General features: G+C 45.8%; 2 protein-coding genes across 5 annotated transcripts in view; one reads left to right on the top strand and one right to left on the bottom strand.

Annotated features, from left to right (window-relative positions):
- The window catches only part of WWC2 (WW and C2 domain containing 2), a 145,291-nt gene extending 133,870 nt beyond the window's left edge, over positions 1-11,421 (bottom strand). The window contains exon 1 of the mRNA XM_043453956.1: positions 10,872-11,421. Within this exon, the coding sequence (XP_043309891.1) occupies positions 10,872-11,002 (131 nt within the window). The 5' untranslated portion in view covers positions 11,003-11,421. The remainder of the gene's footprint in view (positions 1-10,871) is intronic.
- Positions 11,422-11,568: 147 nt separating this feature from the next.
- DCTD (dCMP deaminase) overlaps positions 11,569-27,580 on the top strand; it is a 117,165-nt gene continuing 101,153 nt past the window's right edge. The window contains exons 1-4 of one of the 4 annotated variants that reach the window (XR_006266819.1): positions 11,569-11,752; positions 11,823-12,617; positions 13,227-13,360; positions 14,777-14,909. The gene's annotated coding sequence lies outside the window, so the exon portion shown is untranslated. Of the gene's footprint in view, positions 11,753-11,822; positions 12,728-13,226; positions 13,362-14,776; positions 14,910-27,580 lie in introns of those variants that run through there. The other 3 variants (XR_006266820.1, XR_006266818.1, XM_043454334.1) reach the window with 3 other exon arrangements.

The following is a 27,580-nucleotide window of genomic DNA, read 5'->3' as shown; positions in this document are numbered from 1 at the left end:
CAAGAATACTGGAGTGGGTAGCCATTCCCGTCTCCAGGGGATCTTTCTGAACCAGGGACTGAACCCGGGTCTCCTGCGTTGCAGGCAGATTCTTTACCGTCTGGGCCACCAGGGAAGCCCTCCATGGTCTTTCCCCACCAGTACATGTAAGTTCTTTTCACTTTCACCTGAAAAAACAATCTCCCATCCATTGCCAAAGCCATCATTCCAGTTCAAGATCTGATTGTTTCTCACCTGCATTACATGACTGCAATAGCTGCTATGATTCCTTCTCCATAGAGTAATGATCTCTTTTTTAAAAATGGGCAAGGACACACACATACCCACCCCCGCCACACACAAGCCCCATCACTGCTCCATTCAACTGAAAACTCTCCAATGGCTCCCAGATGCCTTTAAAAATGTGATGGTGTACAAGGCATCCCTGATCAGACACCCTTTTTACCTCTCTGCCTCCTCTCATGAGTCCCTTCTTTCTCCATCTCTGCACTGCAGCCTCACGGGCTCTTTCAGTTCCCTGAATCCAACACCTCCCTAGCACTTTAGGACAATGCAGTCCGACAGAGCTTTCTGCACTGGCAGAAATGCTCTATATCTGTACACGCGGCTACTGGGCACTTAGCATGCGGCTAGTGAGATTAAATATTTAGTGAGGAGCTACATGTTTAACTTTATTTTATTCCGATTGATTTAAATAGCCACACATTCCTAGCCGCTATTGTGCTGGGCAGGAGGGCTAGGAATCTAACCTGTTCCTCTGCTTTGACACTTCTCTGGATTTTCACAGGGATGGCACACTCTTATCCTCAGGTCATAATTTCAAAAGAAAAAAATAAATAAAAAGATTGGCATTTCAATTCATTTCTATTTAAAGCCACAACACAAAGGAAAACTGTAAAGTTTTGCACTAAATGAAACGGTGTGTTCTTCAAACCTTTGAGAGTAAACATTATCTACCATGCTTTACATTTGATTAACAGTGCCACTTAACGAAACCACCCTCGCATACAATGGGGCGGTATCAGTAAAGTGATTACTGGTCTCTCACTAAGTCAGAATTTTCATCAGGCGTTTATAGCACAAATCTCTCTAGGTCAACCTTGCCTGCAAACTGTCGGTACTCACGTTGGAGCCTGTGAGAAAACAGCACAAATGGACTCTAGCAAAGGCTCTCTGCCTGCCTATTCCGGACACACTCATTTCCCCAGAAAAAAACAGGGACGCTTACTTGGCTGAAAGTCACTATTTAGTCAAAATAATGTCTGAAAGTGTGAAAGTGTGAGTCGCTTGGTCATGTCTGACTCTTTGCGACTCCATGGACTGTAGCCCGCCAGGCTCCTCCGTCCATGGGCAAGAATCCTGGAGTGGGTTGCCATGCCCTCCTGCAGGGGATCTTCCTGACCCAGGGATCAAACCCGGGTCTTCTGCTTTGCAAGCAGATTCTTTGCTATCTGACCCACCAGGGAAGCCCCCCAAATAATGTCTACATTTCTTTAAAATTAAATCTACCTCCACCCCCAGTGAGACTAAAGCTGGTTAAGTGCACATCTCTGCTCAGATTCTCCACTGGAACCACACTCACTACTCCCAAGTTACTGGAATGAAAGAACAGCTCTCAGAACTCAGCTCTGTTACCCGACTCCTGGTCCACTTCCCCATGGGCCTTGATTCCAGTGCTACTCACTGCTGTCTTCTCAGAACTGTGATTTCTTTACTGACATCGGGGTTAATAGGGTAGGAAAAATTATCTGCAGAGGAAAATGATTTTACCCCTTCACAGCATCTTTGCAACACCTGCACTTGTGACAGCTTTGTAAAGAGAATACACAGAATTATTTTCTGTTTGATCATCATCACCAACTTGGTGCTTTACAAATACTATCAAGATGTCCCTGGGAAAGTCAGCCCTTCCAATGATCAACACAGATCACTGTAATGTTTATACTTCCAAGAATAAACTGTACACAAACAACTATGGTACTTCCAAGAGCTTGTGGGATTTTCTTTTGCCTGTTTCTCTCCTTTTGCCTGATTCTCTTTTGCCTGTGTACAATTCCAGCTAAGACAGGCAAGAACAGGTCTGGGAAACTTTCAGGAGTGTGCTGTATGTCATTAGAAGAAAAGCAGTAAGAGAAACAAGGCATCTCCTCCCATTCAGCATCCATGTCTGATCTATTTTTATACAACAGTGCCTAGAGTCCAAATTACTGTGAAATCGGTGGTCAATGATCACTGATAAACATGCCATCCTATCATAAAAGGCTACTATTTCTTTTAAGTGTTTGTGTAAAATATTTTGGGCTTTCCTAATGGCTCAGTGGCGGTAAAGAATTTGCCTGCCAATGCAGGAGATGTGGGTTCCATGCCTGGATCGAGAAGATCCCCTGGAGAAGGAAACGGCAACCCACTCCAGTATTCTTGCCTGGGAAATCCCATGGAGAGAGGAGCCTGGCGGGCTACAGTCCACGGGGCCACAAAGAGCTGGACACAACTGGAATAGCTGAGCACGCATGCACGCATAAAATATTTTAAAGGCTTTCTCATTTCACTTGACATCAGAGGTTGGCAAGCTTCTTCTAAAAAGGGCCAGAGAGTAAATATTTAAGGCTCTGTGGGCCACGTACAATCTCAGACACATATTCTTCTTTGTTTTTGCTTCTTATAATCCTTTAATGATGTTAAGACCCATTCTCAGCTAGAGGGGTCCACAAAAAGAAGACTGTGGTCTGGGATTTGGCCCTTGGGCCATAGTTGGCCCACCCTGCTTTTCAAGTATACCAAAAAACCATAATTATATAGTATGGTCACACTTTGACGAAAGAAAAACACTTCCAACTGTTTTGCGTGTTTTTCTGTAATTTTTTTAAAAAGTAAACTGAAATTTTTCAGAACAGTTTTAGATTTACAGAAAGCAAACAGTTGGTACAGAGTTTCCATACACCCCACCCTCAGTTTCCCCCACGGTTAGGGTTTTTCAAATCCAGGAACCAATATTGATACACTGTTATTACCTAAGATGCAGGTTCCCTTAGTTTTCACGTGGTGCCCTTTTTCTGTCCCAGGATCCTGTCATGACACCCTACTGATACTCATCCTGCCTTCCTAGGCTGGGACAGCTTCTCAGACACTCCTTGTTTTAATGACCACATCAGTTTTAAGGAATACTAGTCAGACAGTTTGGGAAATGCCCTCTATGGAGAATTGGTGGGTGTTTTTCTCATGATTAGACTGATTTTCTGGGAGAAAGACCACACAGAAAAAGTGGCCATCACATCGTATCAGCGGTACTTCAACATGACTTATCACTATGGACACTGACCTCGATCGCCTGGCTGAAGCTTTGGCATCACACTTCTTCTGCCTTTTTTTTTTTTAATGATTTTAATTCTTACCATATATTACTAAGTTTAAAGTTTTTAAACATCAAATCATCAAATAAGCTGGCTGTTTACATACACACAGATTATGATTTGTTATCTATACAATTCACATCTATGCCTCTTAGAATATCTTATCCAAGATGAAGACAAAAATTAATATGTACCTTATCAGTATTTTCTACTTTCAGTTCACCCTAATTCTTCTTCCTCTGCCTGTTGGGAGACACAAAAAGTGGGTACAGTAGCAAAGGCTAAAAGGTTATGATACAAGGAGAAAACTTGGGTCACATTGAGACTATCAAAACACTGAGGGAAATGCAAATCAAAACCTCAGTAAGGGAATTCCCCGATGGTCCAGTGGTTAAGATTCCATGCTTGCAAGGCAGGGAGCATGGGTTTCATTCCTGGTTGGGGAACTAAGATTCCATATGCCGTGAGGTGTGGCAAAAAAACAAAACAAAACAAAACAATCACAGTAAGATACTAGCTCTACTAGCTCATATCCAACTAGAAATGCTAAAAAAAAAAAAACAAAAAAGCATTGGCGAGGATGTGGAGAAATTGGAACACTCACACACTGCTGGTAGAAATGTAAATGATGCAGCCACTGTGAAAAAAGTTTGGCAGTTTCTCATAAAGTTAAACATACAATTAACATATGACCCGGCAGCTCCACGTCTAGGTATTTTATCCAAGAGAATTAAAGACAGATAGTCATATAAAAATCATACACAAATGTTCATGGCAGCATTTATTCATAGTAGCCAGAAATTAGAAACAATACAAATGCTCAAAGCTGATACATGGGTAAACAAAGTGTGGTATATCCACACAATGGAATATTATTCAGTCACAAAAAGGAATGAAACGCTGGTACAGGCTACAACATGAATGAATCTTGAAAACCTTATGCTAAATATGAGAAGCCAGACACACAGGAAATATATTTCATTACTCCATTTACAATGCCCAGTTAGGCAAAAATATAGAGACAGAAAGTAGATCAGGGGTTTCCAAAGGCATTAGGGATTGAGAAAGGATGGGCAGTGAGATCTTAATGGGTACCAGGTTTCTTTGGGAGGTGATAAAAAACGTTCAGGAATCACATAATGATCACAGTTGCACAACACTATGAACATACTAAAAAAACAAAAACAAACCTCTGAACTGTGCACTTTAAAATGGCCAATTTTATGTGATGTTTTTATCTCAGTAAAAAATAAATAGCTGGGGGAAAAAACACTCAAGACACTGAAAACATTCTGAAGCTATATATTTGGGGAATCATTTTTAACCTACAGCTTACATACACAACGTGCTTTAAAAATCCCTTTCCTCTTCTTCATATTTCTGTGGTGATTCTTCCAATTAAAGGAGCTTCAGAAATGGATGAAGAAATCAGCCCAAAATTCGAATAGGCAATCAGTTCAACCAATTTCAGTCCAGTTCATGGGACTAGGGCTGTACAGGACCAGGGCCCAGTCTTTGGGATTTACACTGCATCAGGGCTAGTGCGGTTCAAGTCCCTCCTCGGGTCTGTGAGGCTGGCTACACTCCTCTACGGTGGTTTTCCTAGACGTCCACGCAGAAAAAGTACCCACGTGCCATCCACAGGGCAACATGTCCAAGCCCCAGAGTCAGGCGGAGCACGACCCAGCAGGGCTCACCCACAGAAAAGTGAGATCTTGGCTTGCAGGCCACACATCAGGGCATCTGATTATGTAGCTTACAACTTAAGTGATTTGCTGCTAAAAATCAATCAACTGCCTATTCATAAATAATAGTCTTTCTTGGAAAAGGCAATTCTTGTCCTGAGAGTTCTAACAAAATTAAACTGCAATCTATGGACCAGTAAAAGTCAGGGGAGAAATCTCAGTCGTGGACTCAGCACCCACAGTTCACTCCAGCAAGCATCACAGCCAACTGTTGAAAACAAGAAGTATTTCTGCTGGGAACTTTTGGAGGACAGCACAGTTATGTTTAAATTAGGGCTTCCCAGAGAGATTAAAAAGGAAAAAAAAAACCTTCTAAGAACCTCTCCACACTTCAAATACCATAATCACTCAAATCACAGTAAGCATTTTGGCATTCAGGGTTGGACAGGGCCTGGAGAGGGACAATCCCCAGCCATCTATGACAAGGGCGACTGTGATCAAGACAGTTGGGGTTGATTTTGTGTTCTTTGCTCTCATAAGTAATTCACATATTTATGCTGTTAGTCAAAATGCAGCGGCTTAATGCTCTCATTATTTTTAATCTAACTGGAAAATCAATTGTCTCTGGTTGTTGGTGGTTATGGGTATAGTTTTTGAAACCCCCAACAATAAGAAATTGGAAACGAGAGTTGCTCCACTTGTATTCTTTCATTAACTTGACAAACTTTCCTCATTGGGCTTCCCAGGTGGCTCAGTGGTGAAGAATCTGCCTGGCAACGCAGGCGATGCTGGTTCGAGCCTTGGGTTGGGAAGATCCCCTGGAGGAGGGCATGGCAACCCACTCCAGTATTCTTGCTTGGGAAATTCCCATGGACAGAGGGGCCTGGCAGACTACAGTCCATGGGGTCGCAAAAGAGTCTGACACGACTTAGCGACTAAACAACAGAACCAATGTTCGTTTAACACCTACCAGATACAGAGGACACAGGCAGCAATATTGAAGAATTCACATTCCAGCAGTAAGTTAGCAAAATTACTTGCTTTGACTTTGAAAGAAAGATAACACTGAGTTTCCACAGAGCCTAACCAGGTGCCACAAGCTGGGTGTGGAGAGCCAAAGTTAACTTAGACACCGGTGATATCCAGCTGACATCCTCTTCCTGTCCCCTCTCCCCAATCCCCAGGATTTTTTCCCACCAGTCAGAAAGTACAAGTTGCTCAACGTCTGATGCAAGCCATAAACCAGAGATTACGGCCCATCTGCCTGTTTTAATGTAAAGTAACTTTGCCTGTGTGTGTGTGCTAAGTCGCTTCACTGGTGTCCGACTCTTTGCGACCCCATGGACCGTAGCCCACCAGGCTCCTCTGTCTGGGATTCTCCAGGCAAGAATACTGGAGTGGGTTGCCATGCCCTCCTCCAGGGGATCTTCCCGACCCAGGGATCGAACCTGAGTTCTTAGTCTCTCCTGCATTGGCAGGCGGGCTCTTTAGTAAGTCGCTTTATGTGGTGATATATCTTTTAAATTCAATGAGACAAAGCTATTGTAACATCCAATTTGAGGACAGAAAATGAAGAGAATTCCACTGGAAGTTTGTAAAACTGCTCATCCTGGCCCTGATGCCTGTCTGCCTTAGCCACCTACTCCTCCAAGAGGCAAATAAACCCAACACTCCAACTTTTTCTCCTTCATTGAATAGGAGAAAACATGGACTTTTTTTTTTTTAAAGCACTGGGCCATTTGGCCATGATCTATGGCCCACCATAAACACCATTTGGTGTGGTCAAAGGGGGCCTATGTTGAGCGAAATAAGAGGTGAGTGAGGGAGCAGAGTTGCAAAAGAACAGTTGGTCCACTTGGGGTGGGAAGGGTTGCCAAGGACTCCTGGACACGGAGGAGAAGTTTTCCCGGGACTCGGGGAGGGGGAGAGGAAGGGCAAAGTCAAGGCTGTTACAGTAAAACTGTAATCTATTCACATTCATATGGAGCCCTTAACTCTTCCCCAAACTGAACTTCTAATGTGCTCAAGAGAACACTGAACTGCCAAGTTCTAGCTGGACCAGCACTGTGGTTCAGTGGGGTCAGCTTGAGGGGTCCCAGCCCACACCCCCAAGGCATTCACCCTGTGTGGCGAGCTCAGGCATCAGAGAATCCTAGATAGTTGACAGGATCGTCTGAAGACCAAGAAAGATGGGTCACGTGAAAACAACCTAAGTGTCCATCAACAGACGAATAGATAAAGAAGACGTGGTATATATATATATATATATATACATATATATACATATACATACACACAATGAACTACTACTCAGCCATAAAAAAAAAAACACACACAAAATTTTGCCATTTGCAACAACGTGGACGAACCTGGAGGGTATTACACTAAGTGAGACAGAGAAAGATAAATACTATATGATATCACTTATACATGGGATCTAAAAAAATACAACCAACTAGTGACTACAACATAAAAGAAGCAGACTCAGAAACAAACTAGTGGTTAGCAGTGTAGGGGGTGGCAACACAGCTGAGGGAGTGAAAGGTATAAACTACTGAGTGTAAGACAGGCTGACAGATGTATTATAGAACACGGGGAATATAGACAATACTGTGTATTAACTATACATGGAAGCAACATTTAAAAACTGTATAGGATGGAAAAAAATTATATAAAAGTAAAAAAAAAAAAAAAGAAAAAAGACTGGTCAATCAGCCTAAAAAAAATCAACCCTAAGCAAAGAGGCTGTCCTCCACGCAAAGACCCCTGAGCATGCCCAGATGTCCAGTGAGTCTAGAGGGATGACAGAGGACACAGACTTTATAGTCGGATTCTCTGGCTTCCAATCCCCACTCCACGTGTAACAGCAATGGTCCCTGTGATTTCATTTCCCCAACTGTAACGAAGATAATAACAACACCCACCTTTCAGGACTACTGGCAGAATAAAATGAGATCACAGTTAAAGAGCTTAGTGCAGAGGCTATCACACGAAAATGAATGTTAAAACATCTGTTCTTTTCAGGGCTGCCCTGAAGGACCAGTGGGCTCCTGAAATGGAATGACAACACTACAACTACTCCTCTTTGGCTGGGCCCTCGTCGTGGGCACCCAAGATACCCCTATGGGGCAGGTGGTATGATCTTCATTTTAGAGGTGAAAATTCAGCTTCAGAGGGGTTCAGACACTCATCTGAGCTTTTTTTCAGCTAATAAAGGCGGAGGAATGAGAGCTCTGATCATGTCACAGCAGAGTCTGCATTGTGTCATCAACCTCCAAAAAGCTGAAAAGCATTTTAAAATAATACTTCAGTATGTTAAAATCACCATTGATTTAATAAAATTATGTTGCTGTGAAATCCCCCATTCTTCCTCCAAGACATCTGCATAATTACCTATGCAATCAGAAATACCTTGCAGATTCTGACAGACCATTAAAAATACAAAATTATTTTTCTGAACATAAATATGGGTAAATAATCATAATGGCTTTAAAGTTAAAAAGTACTGCAGACCCACAGTTTATCAAGTTACTTTTCTTTCAGGATTTCTCATTTGATCCTGTAAAAAGAAGGGGCACACTCCAATTGACCTGTATGACAACTCTTTGTCCACGTTTGGTAAGTATGTAACAAAACTGCCCACAGGTTCCTTCAAATAACCTCTCCGATCATTTTCTACACTAGTAAGCAAGACTGTATAGACACTTCACTGCCCTAAAAGAAAACACAACCAAATTTAAACTAAGAATATCAGCTCTGACTCTGACCTTGCAGAATATCTTTAAAACTCTTATTATTGAAATCCAGAAATATTTATAACCAGTCAGATCTATAAATACTTAAAGACACAACAGCTTCCAGGAAAACTGGAATAATAACAAATCACCTTAATCAAAACTGTTTGTCCCCATCAAATGAAGTGGTTACACATTTCCTGAAAACAGAGTTCATGATAATTGTTAATCCATTAACAATTTAAAATAAAAGACATGCTTAACTTGTTTAAGAAGTGGTGATAAAGATAAGCCAAGCCATATAATTTTACTTCACTTTCTATTTGCTTTACCCAGGCATTACATAGTCTTGTAGTCCTTATTGGTAAACACAAGAGAGATGATATTAACAAATCATGTAAACTGAAGCAGAGGAGATCTCAAATGCCTAAATATTTCAAGAATGCATTGAAGTTTCAATAACCTGAAACTCCAAGTATCAGAAAGCAGAAAGAATGACCCTACGACTGTTTAAGTCAAGTATTTATACAGGTGCCTTAAAAGCCACTGTTGGGTGCATACCATCATCACTGACATTTACTATCTGTTAAGTAGTTTCAAAGTGCAATAACTGGCTTGGAGCGTGAAGTTTATGACAACAACTAACACGCCTGGAGAGACTGTGAAGGTGTGATGCTTGTCATAACTTTCATCAGGCCAGCAGCAGGCAGCCAGGCTGGAGCAAGACGCGACCTCAGCACAGATGTCTTCTCATTTCAAGAGAGAAACCTAAACTGATACCTTCATGGATAATTTAACAAGGACTGCTCCATAAATTGATAATGCCACTTGTGACTTTCTTATAATTGCTCTTTAATAGCATTCAAAAACAATATTCTTAGGATAAAAGTAACTGAGAACATAAAGTATGCATAACACACAAAAGTGGAAAAGAAATTTCAGAAATGACAACCATCCAAGATTTGGAATTTTCCCTAATGGTATATTATTTAAATTTATAAGTAGGAGTATTTCCTCAATAGACAGTTTACAAATTTACTATTAGAAATCTTTCCTATTATTCTTCTAAAAATCTAACTATGAGACATTTTCTTTTTCAGGGTGAAAAGGAAGATGGAAGAGAGGAACAATGTTTGTGAACATTCAGCTAAACTTCAGCTCCTAAACTTCTTAGAATGTCATGTTTTTCTTCTTCGCTTCTGAGCAGGAATAAAAAGTGTGTTAAAAACTTACAGGAACACATGCTAAGCTCAAGTCCGCTAGTTCCTCAATAACCAAGGTTCAGTTCCACGGTTCATGTCACCACTTCTTATTTCAAAACAGAATCTGCCTTTTCAAGATCTGGGAGGCAGTTCAAGTATTCAGGTGAAGATAAACACCAGGCAGCAACCCCCCAAACAAGCGTCTCCAGAATCTGAGAGGCAAAGTCAACTGCACCCACCACCCGGGCCCAGCGCCCCGACCCCCTCCACGCCCGGGGCCTCCGGCCTGCCCGCGGGCGCGCCCCGGGTCAAGAAAGTGCACTCGAGGCTGGAAGCCAAAGACGGCCCTCAGAGATGCCACAGGTGGCCTGGCCAGTGGGTGTCCCCCCACCTGGCGCTCGGGCCTTCTTCCTCCGGGAGGCCCCGGGCCCCGCCCTGCCCTGCCACCAAGGCCGAATGTGCCCTCCAGCCTCCATCTGGTCAACTGCGAGAGGAGGCGGGCTCCGAGCAGGGCTCAGGTGGCCCTTCTGGGTCCGTTAACTGGACACAGCGCCCGCCCAGGGCGTCGATCCCACCCTCGCCTCCGCGCCCCGAGCGTCTCAAGGTCCCGGGGCGCTCGGGAAGGTGGTGGCCAAGGGGGGCCTGGTTGCGGCGGCTCTCCGCGGCCCCCCCGGGCCAGGGCGCCTGGCCGGGCTGACGCAGCCCCGGCTCGGGCGGACGGTCCCCGCGCCTCCTCCCCGGGACCCCTCCCGGCAGCACCCCCCGGGGGCCGGCGACGCCCCGCGCGCCCCACGCCCCCAACGCCGCGGGCGCCGCCGCTCGGCCGGGTCTCCCGGACAACAGCCGCCGCCGCGCTCCCGAGGCGGGTCCCCGCGCCCGCCCCGCAGCCCGGCCGCCCACCTGTCCCGGGGGTCGATCCAGCTGGTCCTCCGGGTGTTGTGATCGATGTAGAAAACCTTGCCGTCGTAGTCTCTGGCCTCCTCCCAGCCCCGGGGTAGCGGCAGCTGCCCGCTCCCGGCCCTCCTAGGCATGGTCGGCGGCCTCGCCGGCGGGCGGCGCCTCCATAGGGGACCCGGGCGCGGGACGCGGCGGGAACGCGACTGCCCGGGCCCGGCCGCCGCACCCCCGATCCCGGCGCCGGCGAGGGGGTGGGGGCCCGCGGGGCTGCGGGGCTGCGGCGGGGGCCACGCGCGGGGACTGGGGGCGTCTCAGGAAACCCTGCTCTCGGCCCCGCCGGGGATCAGTCCACCATGTCTGCGTCGGAGCGGGCGAGCGAACCCTCCTCCGCCTCCTCCTCCTCCTCGCGATCGCCGCCGCAGCCTCCGCCTCTTCCTCCTCCTCCTCCCCGTCCCCCTGCGGCCGCCGAGGGTCGCGGCGCCCAGGCTGCCCGAGCCGCCGCCGTCTGGGCTCAGATCCGGGAAGCTCGGCGGAGCGGCGGCCGAGGCGGCGACGGGGCTCCTCATTTGCGTGCTATTAGCATGGACCCGCCCATCACCACGCCCCGGTCCCGCCCCCGCCACGCCCCACCACGCCCCCGATCCTGGCCCGCCCATCGCCCCGCCCCTCGCCCGGCTCATCTGCATGCACATTCCTCGCCGCCACATTCCAGGGCTTAACCCTGCCGCTCCCGCGGCTCCGAGCGCGGGCCTGGGCGCCGGCCCGAGCTGGGCTGCGGCGGCGGCGGGGGAGGGGGGCCGCGGGCCAGGTGGGAGGGAGGCGGACGGAGGAATGCACGGCTCGCTGCTTCCAGTGGACCCCCAAAGTCTCCTTACGGCCGAACGGTTGGGTTTTTTTTTTGTTGTTGTTGTTTTAAGAGTTTCGGAACGGGAAACTAAAGAGAGCGCTCCGCAGCCCTCTCCTTCCACCTCTTTCCGACTTCCAGGGAAACCACAAGACTTTCCCCGAGAGGAAAGGAGTGTGGGGAGGCTCCCTTCGGAAGCAAAAGGTCCCAGCGAACAGCGAGGGCACAAAAGGTTCCCTCTGTGCGGCGCTCCGCAGCCCGTCTCGGACCCCGGGGCGGTTCCCGGGGCGAGGGGTGGGGGAGAAAGTATGAAAAGCCCCGCCGGCGCCGGGAAGCGCGTCCGGGGGCCTCTGCAAGGGCGCCCGGCCCTCCGGGACCTCCGAGCCCCGAGGGGCCCCGCGGGCCTCGCGGCGGACAGCGCAGGCGAGTCCCGAGGTCCGAGAGCGCCGCGTCCCGCCCTGTCTCCGGGGGGGGGGGGGGGGCCCGCTGGGAGGACTCGGGCCAGACCCGGAGTAGCGGCTGACCACCCCACCCTGGTCGTCGTCCACGTCCGCTCGGCCCGCGGAGCCCCGCGCTGGACGTGCCCGCCCGGGGCATCCAGCCCCTTCCGTCCGCCCCCGCCCCGGGAAGTCCCCCGCCCAGCGCCCAGCCGCCGCCCGGGGAGGTGTGGGCGAGCGCGCTGGAAGGAAACCGCGGCGGCCCGGCCCCTGGACGTGTCCGGGAAGGAACGCGGACTTTCTCTCATTCCACAAGTATTTATTCAGCAGCTACTACGTCGTGGTCGGCCCGAACAGGGCCACGGGCAGCAGGCTTGGCAGGGCCCGGACCCACAGCACTTGCCTGCGCTCCCCCAGCCTTTCCGTCTCGGAGGGAGCCTCCCAGTCCCCCAGCTCCTCTCCAGCCAGGTCTGCACCACCGTCCCCACCATTCAGAGTCTTCCGGGTTACTGAGCAGCTGCTTTTATAGTGGGCGAAAAAATCGAGGAAGACCCCGGGGATCAGTCCTTCACCTCTAGGTGTGAATTCGCTTAATGTTGCCTCGTAGTAAAGACTTTTCTCCACCTTGCGCGGGACACAGCGCACCACAAGGGCTTTCAGGGGGGTCTGCAGCCACGTCCGCCTTCCCTCCTGGATTCGCCTAAGGAAATCAAGTGAACTGAGGTTCCCCAGGGCGCGGAGCTGCCGCCGTTAGTGTAGCAGCCGCCCTGGAGGTGGGGACGGCCTTTGGTCCTCCAGGCCTCCGGGGCGTCTGTGGTCCATCTCCGAGGAGAATGTTGGTCCCGCCGAGTAAGGATGGAGGCTCAGGGGCTTGGAACAGCTTCGGGGTGAGGACTGGACCTGTCTTCTCGGGCGAGGGCCTTAGAGGGGTTGTATCCGTTCCTGGAGCATCTGAGTAGAAACTTTAACCACAAGACACTCAGAGAGCTCAGAGGGTTGCACTCAGGAGCTACCCGAGGGCGCAGGAGGCAGGGAAGGTAGCCAGCCAAGATGAATTCGCTTTCTTTATCTTTCTAGGTCTTCCTCGTGTGCACCCAGGAAGCCAGGCTTCACCGGTGACTAAGGGAAGCCCCCTTCCCCTTGCTCCGTTGTTCAGCCTCACTCCATTCATCAAGAAGTGATGCCACAGGGCAAGCCTCGCCCTGTTCCAGGTGAGATGGGCCATCCTAGTGTAAGCTTAAGGTTGTACTTCTGAATGCTGGGGAAAAGATAAGAGTAAAACCTATCTCTCACACTACTGAGTGAAGGAGAAGCTTTGTTTTGGAGTGCTCTAAATTGGCCCATTACCATGGTCAAAATTTGTGTCATGGTATACTATTAATAATAACATCGTCTGGCAACCCAGCCAAGCCATTCTTTAAACCTTGCTTCCGATATGCTTCCCTCCCCTAAACAGTTAGAAAACATGTTTTATATTAAAATGTCTGCATCCTGCTACTAAAGGAAAAAGTGACATGCTTTGCCATGGCCACAATTTAGTTTGTTTCACGGGGATAAACTACTGCATGATACTTCTCAGTTAATTTCAAATTTGATAAACTTTCAGATAAGTCAGTATCCTAACCCAACTCCTAAAACCGATGAGGAATCCAAAATAGCACACAGCTGTCAAGGGTTGTTTAGTGTCCCATAAATCTAAGACTTCAGTGAAAGTGAAAGTCGCTCAGTCTAGTCCCACTCTTTGCCACCCCAGTGGACTGACTATACAGTCCATGGAATTCTCTAGGCCAGAATACTGGAGTGGATAGTTGTTCCCTTCTCCAGGGAATCTTCCCAACCCAGGGATTGAACCCAGGTCTCCCACACAAAAGCAGTTCAGATAATAGAAAGGAAAGTCCCTCCTCTGCAGGGTTTTTGTCTTGATTGAGTTTTCATTCTGCTGTTCTGAGTTCACTCAGTTTACGTGGTACCACCCCTTCAGAGAATCCCTAGGGGTTAAGACGATGACATTTCATTTTGTTTATATTCACATCTGTAAAAATAAAATCAACATGAATATTATCCACTATTTTAGAGATGCTACATTTAGATTTCATTTGGCTCCAGCTCAGAAGGATGATGTTGTCTCTTGCCCCGGATCCCAGATTATTCCAGTTTTCTGGCCTTCAATTCCCTTGTCTCCCAGCTTTCCATGTTTTCCAATACTGATGGTCGGTGGGGATGAGCTGCCATTAAACAAAGCTCCCATGTCAAATCCTGGGTGGCCGGAAATTGAGTGGTATCAAAAATGAGAGTGGAGAGTGAAAATTATTTCAACAGAGAATTAGTTATATCTGTCCAAATTGAAATATATGTTTTTAATCCAGTATATATACATATTTAGCAATCCTAGTTCTACGATATGTAAAATTATTTAGTTTTGGCTGCACTGGGTCTTCCTTGCTGCACCAGGACTTTCTCCAGTTGCAGAGAGTGGGGGCTACTCTCTGCTGCTCTTCTCTTTGTGGTGGCTTCTCTTGGTGCAGCGCAGGCAGGCCTCGGTAGTGATGGCACACAGGCTTAGTTGCCCCGAGGCACGTGGACTCCTCCCAGACCAGGGAGAGAACCTCTGTTCCTTATATTGGCAGGTGAATCTTCAACCACAGGACCACCAGTGAAGTCCCTCAGGGCTACTACTTTACCTATGGATTTTAAAGTTCCTCTAGATATGCAAGAATGTTCATTGTAGCATGCTTGATAATAATAAAGCTGAAAAAATCACCAGTGTCCATCATTAAAGGACTAAGCAAATGAAATATTCATACTCAGCGGGCATTTAGAAAGCCTTGCGCAAAAATGTGTTTGCTGATAAGGAAGGATGCCCAGGATTCTTTTTAATCCAGTACATATATGTATACTGGAAAAAAGGTGCAAAAGACACTTGCTTGTAAGGAATTCATTTACATTCTTTCTTACATAAGGTTCCATTCTCCGTTCACCATCTTTAGTTTGCATTTTTCCCCATTCCAACTTTATAATCCATGAAAAACAGCTTTTATTTTTTTTCTTGCTAACTTCATTGGAGATGGAGCCAGTCATAAAATTTAAAGAACACAGTCTTGTGTATGCTTCTTTAGTGTCAAGGGAGAGCGTTCAGACAGTAAATGAAGAGAGTGGGGGCTGTCGCAAAGGAAGGTCTCATCAAGGCAGTGTACGTGACAAAAATGATCAGTAGGGCAAATGGATGGGGTTGAGCTGCGAGGACCTGATTCCAAAATGGACCAGCCTGGCAGGGCCAGTGGGCTTACAGAAGGACATGGGTGCTGAAACTCCAGGCTGAATCTGGCGTTCGAGAACCCAAGACTGGCTGGAGCCGTCTAGTTAGGAGGCTGGTGTGATAGTATAGGTATGAGAGAGATAAAAGCCTGGATTAGAAATAAAGTGAGGAGGGCATGGAAAGGAATGATCCGGCAAGAATTTGCTCCTGATTAGATTAAGTGGTGACTAGACCAGAAGGAGGAACCTGGTCCGATTCCAAGATTTTAGGCCATCAGGAGAGACTCAAAGAGCTGAAATAAATGAGGAAGTCCAAAAGGGGATCTGATACGGGCTTTGATTTTTAGAAATTAGAGATACCCCAGCAGAAAGTTAAAGGTCAAGACTCAAAAGGTCAGGACTGTGAGTATATCATTGAATGTCACCCATCCGAAAATTCTGTAAAGGGCTAAGGATTTGGGACTGAATCTTGGGAAGGAAATATCTAAGTCTAATAGAATTAAATAACCCATCTGTAATCCTGTGTTTGGCCTAGAACTCTTCAGTAATTTGATATGATTTAGTTTATTTCTTTGTAAAATGTGGTCTCCATTTTCAAGGATATGTGTAAGAATTCATTACTAGCGTGTAATACATCTCTGAATGAATTATTGTTATAACCTTTATCGTTAAGCTATTGAGTCAACTCACGTGTAGGACAAGAGGAACTGGTTTTTAATATTTTAATATCCCATGTCTCTCCAGGAAGTCAGGGATTATATAAACTGGAACTTCTAAATAACGAACTTTTTTTCCCCTAGATTGAACAGTGACTTTTTTGTTTTTGCTTTTCTGCATCTGAAGTGTTAAAACAACATCTCTATCTCTATTAGTTACTATGAATAGGTAACCCTAATCCACAGTTCCTAAACGACATTGTCTAGACAGTCCTTAAAAAGACAGGCATATGAGGGACTTCCCAGGTGATCCAGCGCAAGAGGTGTGGGTTCAGTCGCAGGAGGTGTGGGTTCAGTCGCTGGTCAGGAAGCCAAGTAGTGCAGCCAAAAAAAAAAAAATTTTAAAAAGAAAAAAAAAAAAAAGAGAGGCATATGACCTTTTAAGAATTCCCAGTGCCAGACCAAACCAGAAAGCTCCGTTACCACGCCGCTTCCCTTCCACTTAATTACGATCACAACACCTTAGGCAGCAACCATCATTCCAGTTCAGCAGTAAGCAGCCTCAGACAGGTTAGATTTTACCTGTTTCACTGCATGTGGAGAGCCACACTGAGCAAACCCCGTGATTGCTAAAAGGATAGGCAACATGTAATAGCTGTCTTATTAGTGCAGAGGAACAAAAGTTCAAATGCCATGTTTGTATGTGTGAGGCGCTCAGAAGGGACCTCTTATATGCTCTGTGGGGTAGACTGTTAGAATAAATATCCGTTTATATTCTTCCTTACATAATAAAATAATGTAAGTTTCCATTTTCCTTTTACCATCTTTAATTTGCATTTCCCCCCCATTCCAACTCTATAATCCATGAAAAACAGCTTTAAAAGATGGAATCTGGAAAAAAAAAAAGATGAAATCTGGGACCCCCGCTTTCAATGCAGGGGGCTTAGGTTCGATCCTGGTTGGGGAACTGAGATCACAAGTTGTGTACAGCAGGGCCAATAAGTAAATAAAGAAATAAAAAATAAGCGATGGGATTATAGTCCCTCATCCCTATCTTTTAAAACAATTTTACATCTCCTTTCCTATCCCTCGGATTTTCCACTAAAATCTTTCTTTCCTACTTATTATTGATCAGTCTCTCTTTCTCCTCTTCATCTTCTTTCTTCCTCTTAGTTCTTGATTTCCTGATGTTGACTCAGTGCTGTAAATTTGGCTTTGAGAAATTAACTACAATATGATCTCCCAAATGCATTTGATTTGTGAATTTTCAAATTGAATAAAGAGGAAAAATGGTCTGTGTAATAAAGCATGTTCAAAGAAATAGGTTTTGCCAATAAACATGTGGAAAGGTGCTCAACATCATTAAGAACCAGTGAAATGAAAACTAAAACCACAATGAGAAATACTCATGCAGCTGCTGGTGCTGGTGGTTTAGTTGCTAAGTCGTGTCCGACTCTTGCGACCCCATGGAATGCAGCCCACCGGGCTCCTCTGTCCATGCGGCCACTACCTTGGCAAAAAACTTAAATGTAATAATGTCAGGTGTTGGTAAGTATGTGGAGCAACAGGAATTGTCATCAGTGATGGGTGGGAATGCAGACTGGTACAGACACATTTTGGCCATATCTAAGAAAATGGAGGATATCCACATCCTATGACCTACTGATTCCATTCCCAGGTGTATCCCTAGAGAAATTCACACATACATGTGTTAGATCCATGTACCAGAATGTTTAGGGCTTATTATTTACAATAGCTCAAAAGTGAAGCATGCAAATGTCTGATAGACTGTAGTGGATAAATATATCATGTGGTTTGTTTAAACAACACAATAGAGTGATGATAAAAGGATCAACTATAGCTACACAAAAAAGAATTGCTGCTGAAGCTAAGGCTTCTGTATTTTGGTCACCTGTTGTGAATAGCTGACTATTGGGAAAGTCCCTGATGCTGGGAAAGATTGAGGGCAGAAGGAAAAGAGGGCATCAGAGGATGAGATGGCTGGACGGCATCAGTGATGCAGTGGACTTGAACTTGGGCAAACTCCAGGAGATGGCGAGGGACAGGGAGGCCTGGCATGCTCCCGTCCATGGGGTTGCAAACAGATGGACCTGACTGGGTGACTGAAAAACCACAATAAAAGAAGCAAGAAACAAAAGAATTTGTTCAGAAAGATTTCATTCATATAAAGACCTCCAGGGAAGTTCCTGTTTTTATGTCTTTAAATATGTGGAATATTGTTATTACTGTTGTAATAGTGTTATGTTAATATTTAAACAATAAGAAATTGGAGCCATTTACTTCTTGAGACATGCCCAAGACAGTTGGATTCTTTTTATTTTGAAAAACGTGAAAACTATAGAAAAATTGAGAGCATGATAAAATGAATACCTATGTAACTGTCTTCTAGATTCACCAGGAGATAATAACATGCTGCCACATTACTTTTATGTCTCTGTCTATGGATAAAGATTATTTTCTATTCAAACATGAATAAAAGTAAAAATAAGGACATTCTCTGCTACAGCCATAGCATCATTATCAACCCCCCCCCCCCAGTTAAAATCGATATAATAAGGATTAGTTAACATACAGTCCATACCCAAATCTCCCTGATCACCCTAAAATGTCCTGTATAGCTATTTGGGTGTTGTTTTTTTTTTTAAAGAAAAAAACAGGATGCAGTCAAGGACGTCGTGTAGCACTGAATTGTCCTGTCTCTTTCATTTCCTTTAATCTTGAACATCCTTCGGCTTTTTCTTTTTTTTTAGAGTTTTTTTTTTTTTTGATGTGGACCATTTTTAAAGACTTTATTGAATTTGTTACAACATGGTCTCTGTTGTTTATGTTCTGGGTTTTTGGCCCCAAGGCACATGGGATCTTAGCTCAGGGATCAGGGGAGTGGTTAAGACTAACCACTGGACCGCCAGGTTATTTATTCTTTTTTATTCTTTAAAAATTCTTCCATGACAGTGACAAAGAGTTTTTATCCTTTAAAAATTCTTCCGTGACAGTGACAAAGAGTCAAGGCTAGCAGTTTTGCAGAATATCCCCCAGTCTGGTTTTTGATGACTTCTTCAAGATGAAAAGTTTTGTCAAGAAAACGCCACGGTTAGGTTCATACTTCCCACCTCATCACATCAGGAGACCTCTGACGTCCCCGTGCACGACCCAGTCACCCAGGGTGGTGTCTGACAGGTGTGGACATGATACCTGTGTAAAGGCCTCTTCTCGGTAACTCGTAACCATCTGTGAGGTGATACTTGGAGACTACATGCATATCCTTTTCCCAAACAAACCACTCACCCGCTAGATTTGGCATTTATCCAAGATCCACGCTTCAGTCAGTTCAGTTCAGTCGCTCAGTCATGTCCGACTCTTTGGAACCACATGGACTGCGGCACGCCAGGCCTCCCTGTCCATCACCAACTCCAGGAGTCCACCCAAACTCATGTCCTTTGAGTCAGTGATGCCATCCAACCATCTCATCCTCTGTCATCCCCTTCTCTTCCTGCCTTCAATCTTTCCCAGCATCAGGGTCTCTTCCAGTGGGTCAGTTCTTTGCGTGAGGTGGCCAAAGTACTGGAGTTTCAGCTTCAGTCCTTCCAATGAACACCCAGGACTGATCTCCTTTAGGATGGACTGGTTGGATCTCTTTGCAGTCCAAGGGACTCTCAAGAGTCTTCTCCAACACCACAGTTCAAAAGCATCAATTCTTCGGCGCTCAGCTTTCTTTTTTCCGTGCTTACATACATCAGTTATTACATTGATGGTTCCAAAATGGGGTGTGTTTCCCTTCCATTTATCAGCCAGCTTTTAAAATCTGGCTCTGTTTTCATTTTATTTTTTAAATGTTCGCACTGGCTCTTTGTTGTGGTGCACAGGCTTTTCTCTAGTTGCAGAGCACGGGTTCTAGAGTGCTCGGGCACAGTGTTTGTGGCAAATGGCCTCTCTAGTTGAGGGGTGAGTTGCCCCGACTTGGGCTCGAACCTGCGTCCCCTAAATTGCAAGGCAGATTCTTAACCACTGGACCACCAAGAAAGTCCCTCAGCCAGCATTTTATGTGAAGACCTTTCCCTATCTCTTTTTGCCCTTATTATTGTCATTTTTTTTTAAATTTTGATCATTAGGGACCTATGGATTATTTTTTATTCTGTGTGTTATACTCCATTCCATCATGTTTATGCCAAAATAAATACAACACTTGCTATTTTAGTCATTTTTAAATGTACAGTTCAGGGGCCCTCAGAACTGTTCACACTGTTCTGCAGCCATCAACACCGTCCATCTCCAGGACCCCCATCTTCCTCAGACTCTGTACCCATGCTCCCTTCCCCTGAGCTCCTGGCAACTACGCCATCTTTTTTTTTTTAATGCTCAAATTGTCTTAGATTTGGCCGAGGACGGGAGCTCCTGCCGTCTGTTTCCTGTGTCCTCTGACGTAGCTCCATCTTTGGGCACTTCCTTGTTTTCTGGCACAAGAAGACTTTCCAGGCTCCTTTCATCCTTTCTCAGCCCCAGCGCCCAACTCCGCTATTTCTCCAGGGACCCCACCCAGTTCCTTTTTGTGGGCAAGGAACAGTATTTATAAACTGGCATTTGGGCACTTAGGTGAACTCATCGCTGTCGGGGAGCCACCCCAGCCCTCCTAGTAAACATATTTACATGCCCATCTCTTTCTCGGTCACAGGAATTCCTTCACGTCACAGCCAGCATCACAGCATTCACTCCAGTCTTCTTTCCTTTTCGTGTTTGTTCACTCCCTTCTCAACCTGGGAGAAAACCGACTCTCCTGTCCTCACTGTATTTATGTATGTAATCAACACCCAAGAGTGTAACCGACGAGGCTGCAGAGGCGCCTTCCCTGATGGTACCACCCCGCCCCCAGGCGGCCTGCATGCCTCATGCCTGGCCCACCCCCTCCCAGATGCCTTTCGGCTCGGTGGGCTTCCACACCAGGTGGGTGGCCGCCCCCTGAGGACAGCATTTTCGCGTTGCCCGTCTTCCTCCCCATGCAAGCACACACTTCTCTTACCCTCCTGGGCCTCTGATGTTCCCTGTCCCGTACCGGGGGTGGGGGCAACTGCCCCTCTGTGGATGCCCGCATCACACCCCTGCTCCCCCAGGACTCTGACCCTCACGCCTGTAAGGGCAGCATTTCTCCCAGCTTCGGTGACTTGTTCACCTCTTGGTAACCTTGTTAAAAATGCAGACTACTGGGTCCCACTTCCAGAGGTTATGACTCAGTCGATTGACACGAGATGATGAAATCCACAACCTCAACAGCTGCTTCTGATGCAAGTGGTCTGAGTGACAATTTCAGAAATTCCGTTTTCATCTGGAATCATAGGATCAAAAGATAAAGCACATTTAGTATTTTGACATGTATTGCCAAACCATCTGTCTGAAAGTCCGTACCCAGGTGCAACTCCACCGGCCATGCGTAGCAGCAACACACTGTCCCCAAACTTTCAACAGAGCCCTAAATAGGAGGCGGCGCTTCCCAAACGCTGGGTGGGTGGATGGAGGTGGGGCCGAGGGAACTTCTTCCCTGGGACTCAGTTTCCTTATAAAATCAGGATCTTGGATTAAAATAAGTGTTTCCAAATGTAAATTCCGATTTGCAGGCTCAGGGCTATTGCATAAGACTGTCCTGGAGAAGCGGGTAGGGGAATCTGTGTGTTTAACAGGAATCCTGAGCTTCTCTTGAATAAGTTCCATCCAGGTTACTCCTTAGACTAAGTGAGTTTTGTAAGTATTGCTGTGATCGACTTTGCATGTTGTCTCCAGTTCTATAATATTTTGATCTCACCTGACTGTACAAGACTAATTATGAACCAATAGCCGTGAACTTTAGAAGAAAAAGTACGGGCAATCTACAGAGCAGCTATAATGCTCAAATAAGATATATCTGAATGATAAATTCAAGACATGTCTTTTATATCTTTGCAAAAGCTAAATATTTCAGATATTTTTTACATTTTTAAAGAAACTGCCAGTGCAGAGATTTAAAATATTCCTGAAATGTCAAGGTTGCATACTAATACCCATGTGCTGCTTTCTCATTGGGAATATTAAAGTGATGGACTAGCACATAATAAAATAAAAACTTCAGACCTGAAGGAAGATCAGACTTCAAATAAAAAAAAAAAATCAACTTTCTCAGCGAAAAGGAAATAAGTCCAGTGGAAAACAGTAATAATGATAAAAGAGGATTGAAAGTAGATATCATGACAGCATGCTAAAGGAATGATGTGTAATTTGGAGAAGTTATGGTTAAAGAGTTTGCTGCAGAGGAATGCATTGATTCATCTCGAACAAATATTAAACCGCTGAAAATTTTCCATACTGAAGTGACTTTTTTTTTTGTATTAGATTGATTTACGAATTGTATTTACAAAATGCTCAAAATTGAAAGTCGTCAGGTCACTCTTGGCTATTGGAGATTTTGGTCAAATAAATCTTCTGGTGTATACTTTTTTTAAAAAGTTAATTACTGAGCACGTATCATGAGCCAGGTTCTATCCTAAGCGTTTTTCTTCTATTAGCTGCTTTTCTCTTCCATCAACCCTGTGAGCTATGTCATTTTATGAATCCTTTTGAGAGGGGAGGAAGCTGAGACATGGATCGCTTAACTGGTTTGTCCACCGACAATACAGCTCTTAAGTGATGAAGCTGGAACTCACACCCCGGGGGCTGACCCCAGGACCCACGTTCTCCACCACGTCACAGCAGAGTGGTGGTTAGCATGGACAGTTGTTATGAAGAGCACGTTGCTTCTTTATTTTCTGTCTTCATTCAAAATTGATTCATTATTATCAGCGGTGCTTTGGGTAGACCTGAGCCAGGTTTCTCATTGTCAAAGAAAAAAAAAGAAGTTACAGATAAGCAAGGGGGAAATCTAGAATGAGCCCCGTTGTTCTAAAATAGTGTTGGAGGCGTCAGTATGAATTCATGTTTAGTTTAATATAGGCAGAGAGATGATAGGTAGATACAGATAATTAGAAATATGCGTGTGGGACTTCTCTGGTGGCCCAGTGGTTAGGAATCTGCCTTGCAATGCACGGTTTGATCCCTGTTTGGGAAGCTAGGATGCCACAGGCCGCAGAGCAACTAAACGTGTGTACCGTGACTACTGAAACCCACGTGCTCTGGAGCCTGGGCACCGCAACTCCCGAGCCCACACGTCACAACTAGGGAATCCATGCATCACGACGGAATATTCTCCAACACAGCCAAGATCCGACACAGCCGAATAAATATTAAAAAAAAAAAAAAAGAAGTATGCATGTATATCCTTGGGTTTATGCACACACATGTATTTCCTGGCTTGTCTCATCAGAGGACCTGGAAACAATGGCATCTCAGTGGCATTGACGCAGTACTGAGGACCAGCATTTGCCGCTTGGTTTCCAACACCATGTTCCAATAAAAGCAACCAGGGATCCTTGAAGAGGCTGCTGCTTCTAGGGTTAGAGCAGGGAAAATACAAGAGGTGTCTGGATCACCTCGTAGGCCCAGAAAGTAAAGAAGTTCCCAAACGGACTTCCCTGGTGGTCCAGTGGCTAAGCCTCTAGGCTCCCAGTTCAAGGGGCCCAAGTTCGGCCCCTGGTCAGGGAACTAGATCCCGCATGCTGCAACGAAGACCCAGTGCAGCCAAATAAATAAGTAAATATAAAAACAGAGGTTCCCAAAGGGCAAAACAATGAGGTACATTAAAGTGTTGTGATTGTGTTCGCTTAGATTCTGTGTTTGTCCACTTGGCATTCAGCCATCCCAGAGCCAGACGAACAGCCAGAATTGTTTCCATCTCCACTGTGATCCAACTTTTTTGGGGGGGTGTGAAATTCATGCCACAAACCCCCCGCCCAGTCCCAAATGCATATCCCCGACCGCCTCCTTTATTTAACTCACACACCAAGCCAGTATTTCCCCAGCTCTGTATCAATCCAGGGCTGCATACCAGACCACCAGGGACAGCCCCTATGCTTTGAAGCCATGCTAGAATTAGTCAAGCCAACCCTAAACCTTGCCTTTCCCAGGGAAGCCCCAGTAAAGGTTGTGGCCTGCAGACTCCCCACTCCTGCTTCTGCTCTGACCAAACCTGGTGCTTCTCCACGTGCTCCCGTGTACCCCCCTTCCTTCGGAAAATGTGAGAATTTCTGTCAATGGCATTAACCTCTCCATGTTCACTGAGTCACCTCCGTGAGTTAGAATCCCACAGGTTCTAACACAGTCGGCACGATGAGAGGGTGTCTCTGTGTTCTGTAGACGGGCCTCTAGGTGCTCTCGGCCTGCTAACTCGGTTCACCCAACAGCAGTTCTGTCCGGGAGGCGTGCCCACTGCTGTGGTCCATGCGCTTCTGCTGTCTCTGCCTGATGCCGTGTCTGCCGCCACGGCCTTCTAACCCAGACTGTAAGAGGACCTCAGAGGCACACACCTCCACAGACGACCTCATTCATTCTTAGATGCTGTAGTCTAGTGTGGCAGTTGCCCTGATTCCCTAGTTGGCACCTTACTTTGGACAGCTTGGTCCACTGGGCCAGACCTGGTTTCCCCCATTCAGTAAAGCTAGGTTCCAGGCAGTGACCCCAGGATGTTTAGGATGAGGCAAAAACTCTCCCACAAAAGGAACAAGGACAGGCTTCCTCCAATGAGACTGTGTCTGTCCAACCTACTCAACAGCCTTGAAGCCAACAGTGGGCCATCGGCTGCCCTGTAGGAGTCTCCCTTCCCCTGGCCTTCAGAGGATGCTTTATGGAGAGATCTCTAAATGTGCAGAGACAGCCATCGCCTCTTATAGGAGATTGGTTGGTCCACCTGCATGGGAGCAGGCTGAACCGTTTGCTAACTTGAGATTTCTTCCAGATCTATGATTCCACCTTGATAGAAATTTAACACAGTTCGTGCAACATGGGCTAGTACTCTATGATTGCCATGAAATACATGTCCTATGGACAACTTTTAAATATTGTATATTTCCTATGTAACAGCGTTTACTGTGTGATACAATCAAACCCCGTGAAGTAATGTTTTTAGTACAAACAAGAATAATTAGAACTTTTAAAAACACTGGACAAAAATCTTTAAATAAGAACTATTTCTAAATACTTTTGCTTGCTTTTGCAGTTTATGTGGCCCGATTGTGACTTTCAAATATCCAGTATTCTTTATTTTAAAATTTTATTTATTTTTATTTGGAGGATAATTGCTTTACAATATTGTGTTAGTTTCTGCCATACATCCACATGAATCAGCCATAGGAATACATATGTCCCCTCCCTCTTGAACATCCCTCCCTCCTCCCACCCCTCTAGGTTGTCACGAGCCCCAGGTTTGAGCTCCTTGCGTCATACGGTAAATTTCCCTGGCTCTCTAATTTTACATGCGATAGTGTATATGTTTCAACGCTACTCTCTCCATTCATCCCACCCTCTTCTTCCCGCCCCGACCCCTCGTCTGCAGTCTGTCCTCTATGTCCTCTATGTCCGCTGAAGCCCTACAGATAGGTTCGTTCATCCGTACCAACTTTCCAGATTCCATGTATATGTGTTAATAAACAATATTTGCCTTAAATAGCTGTTTTGTGCTGGACACTGAACTGGCAGGTTAAAGACTCAGAGAAATAGGCTTCTGGAGCCCACATACAGTAAATTATCTAAGATTTATAGAGGAGGTGCATGTAAAGCCTATTTAAATATGTAATGCAACACATCTGTGCCCAATCCTTGGCTAAAAGTTTTTGTTTGTTCTTAAAAGTTCAGGATGATGTAGAGGAAATAAAGTCCAACCGTTCAGACAGCCAAATAGCAGATGAAACAGATGGACTCTGAGCTGCCATAAAGCCCAGAAAATCCTCCTGCTCTTCTGGCTCTTATATTGTAACTGGCATGAAAACTCCATTTTTCTGCCATTGTGATTGTAAGTTGCACAGCCTTCTGCTTTTTTCTCTCTTATATATTGACCTTTCAAAGTTTATATCATGGATAATAGAATGATAATTTATAAAGAATTTACTTGAAAATAAATATGAGAGATTGAGCTCCATAAGACTAATTTGGGCTCCATGCCCAGAGAAATCTCATATTGAGAATTTCTTGACTTAAATATATTCACTGGAGCCACCTATTAGCTAAATCCCTTGGTGGATTTCCATTTAACTCTGTGAAGGCAGAAAAATGTATCATAGGGCCAGTATTGATTATCATTGAACGTAGAAAGGTTGTATGTGCTACAGTGACTTTCTATGTGAATGTACACAACGTAACATACATGTGTGTTTGCAAACACATAGCTAAAAGTCGTGGTCATCCAACCACTGTTGGCTTCTGAACCATCTGGCTGGTCTTTGGTTTTTGAGTTAAATAGCTACAAAGTTCACACCTATGTTTTGCTCTGGTTTCTCAATGCAAAATAAAAAAAAAAAGTGTGTTGACAAGTGACAGCAAAACATGTGTTGAGAAAGGGGGCTTTTCTTTTTACCAGAGAGCACTCTTGGCCTCTTTTGAAAAGTCCAAGGTGCAAGCTGGGAGACTCTCCTTACAAATGGGTGAAGCAATCTTCCACCTATTTGATTAAGCCCTGTTCTTGGCTCTGTGCAAGCATTCCTGGGGTGTGAATGCCTTTGCTGCTCTGGCATCAGTAAAAATCAGACACTCCCCTGGCTGTAAGTCTCTGACAGTATCCAGGAAGGGGTGGGTGGGCAGGACCATACAGGTGCAGCTAAAAAGACCTGCTGTGGAACTGGAAAGAGGGCACTTCCCTGGTGGTCACTGGTTAGGACTCGGCGTGTCCTTTGCAGGGGGCTGGTGGGGGATCTAAGATCCTGCATGCTGTGTGCCATGGCCAGAAAAAAGATCTGTAAAGGAAAAAACACTGTCACTCACGAGGTGGAGTGACACTCTTCATCTCTGCATTCTGCCCTGTGGAAAGAAGACGGGAGAGTCTGACTGCTTTTTCTGAATCTGCTGTTTCCTCCCAGCTTGCTTCTTTCTTTTTCAGTGAAGGTGGAGATAACAGACGTGTGCATAAATGTGGAGACATGTGTGTATTCCTTCCTCCCAGTTTTTTTCTGTGTGTGTGCTCAGTCACTCACTCATGTCTGACTCTTTGCGACCCTCTGGACTGTGTAACCCACCAGGCTCCTCTGTCCATGGGATTCTCCAGGTGTGATACGGGAGTGGGTAGCAATTTCCTTCTCCAGGGGATCTTCCCCACCCAGGGGTCGAACCCGCGTCTCTTACATCATTGGCAGGCGGGTTCTTTACCACTAGCGCCACCTGGGAAACCCCTTTGTATATGTATGTATGTGTGTATGCATATATGTGTACATATACATAGGAGATAGTTGGATAGCATCACCAACTCAATGGACATGAATTTGAGCAAATTCCAGGAGATAGTTGGAGAAGGAAATGGCCACCCACTCCTGTATTCTTGCCTGGAGAATCCCATGGACAGAGGAGCCTGACCGGGCTATGGTCCATGGGGTCCCAGAGAGTCGGACACGCCTGAAGCGA

The sequence above is a fragment of the Cervus canadensis genome, chromosome 31, assembly GCF_019320065.1.
Source record: "Cervus canadensis isolate Bull #8, Minnesota chromosome 31, ASM1932006v1, whole genome shotgun sequence".
NCBI classification, from domain to species: Eukaryota; Metazoa; Chordata; class Mammalia; order Artiodactyla; family Cervidae; genus Cervus; species Cervus canadensis.
The sequence above is the reverse complement of the archived record's forward strand: the minus strand, read 5'-3'. Positions and strand labels throughout refer to the sequence as shown.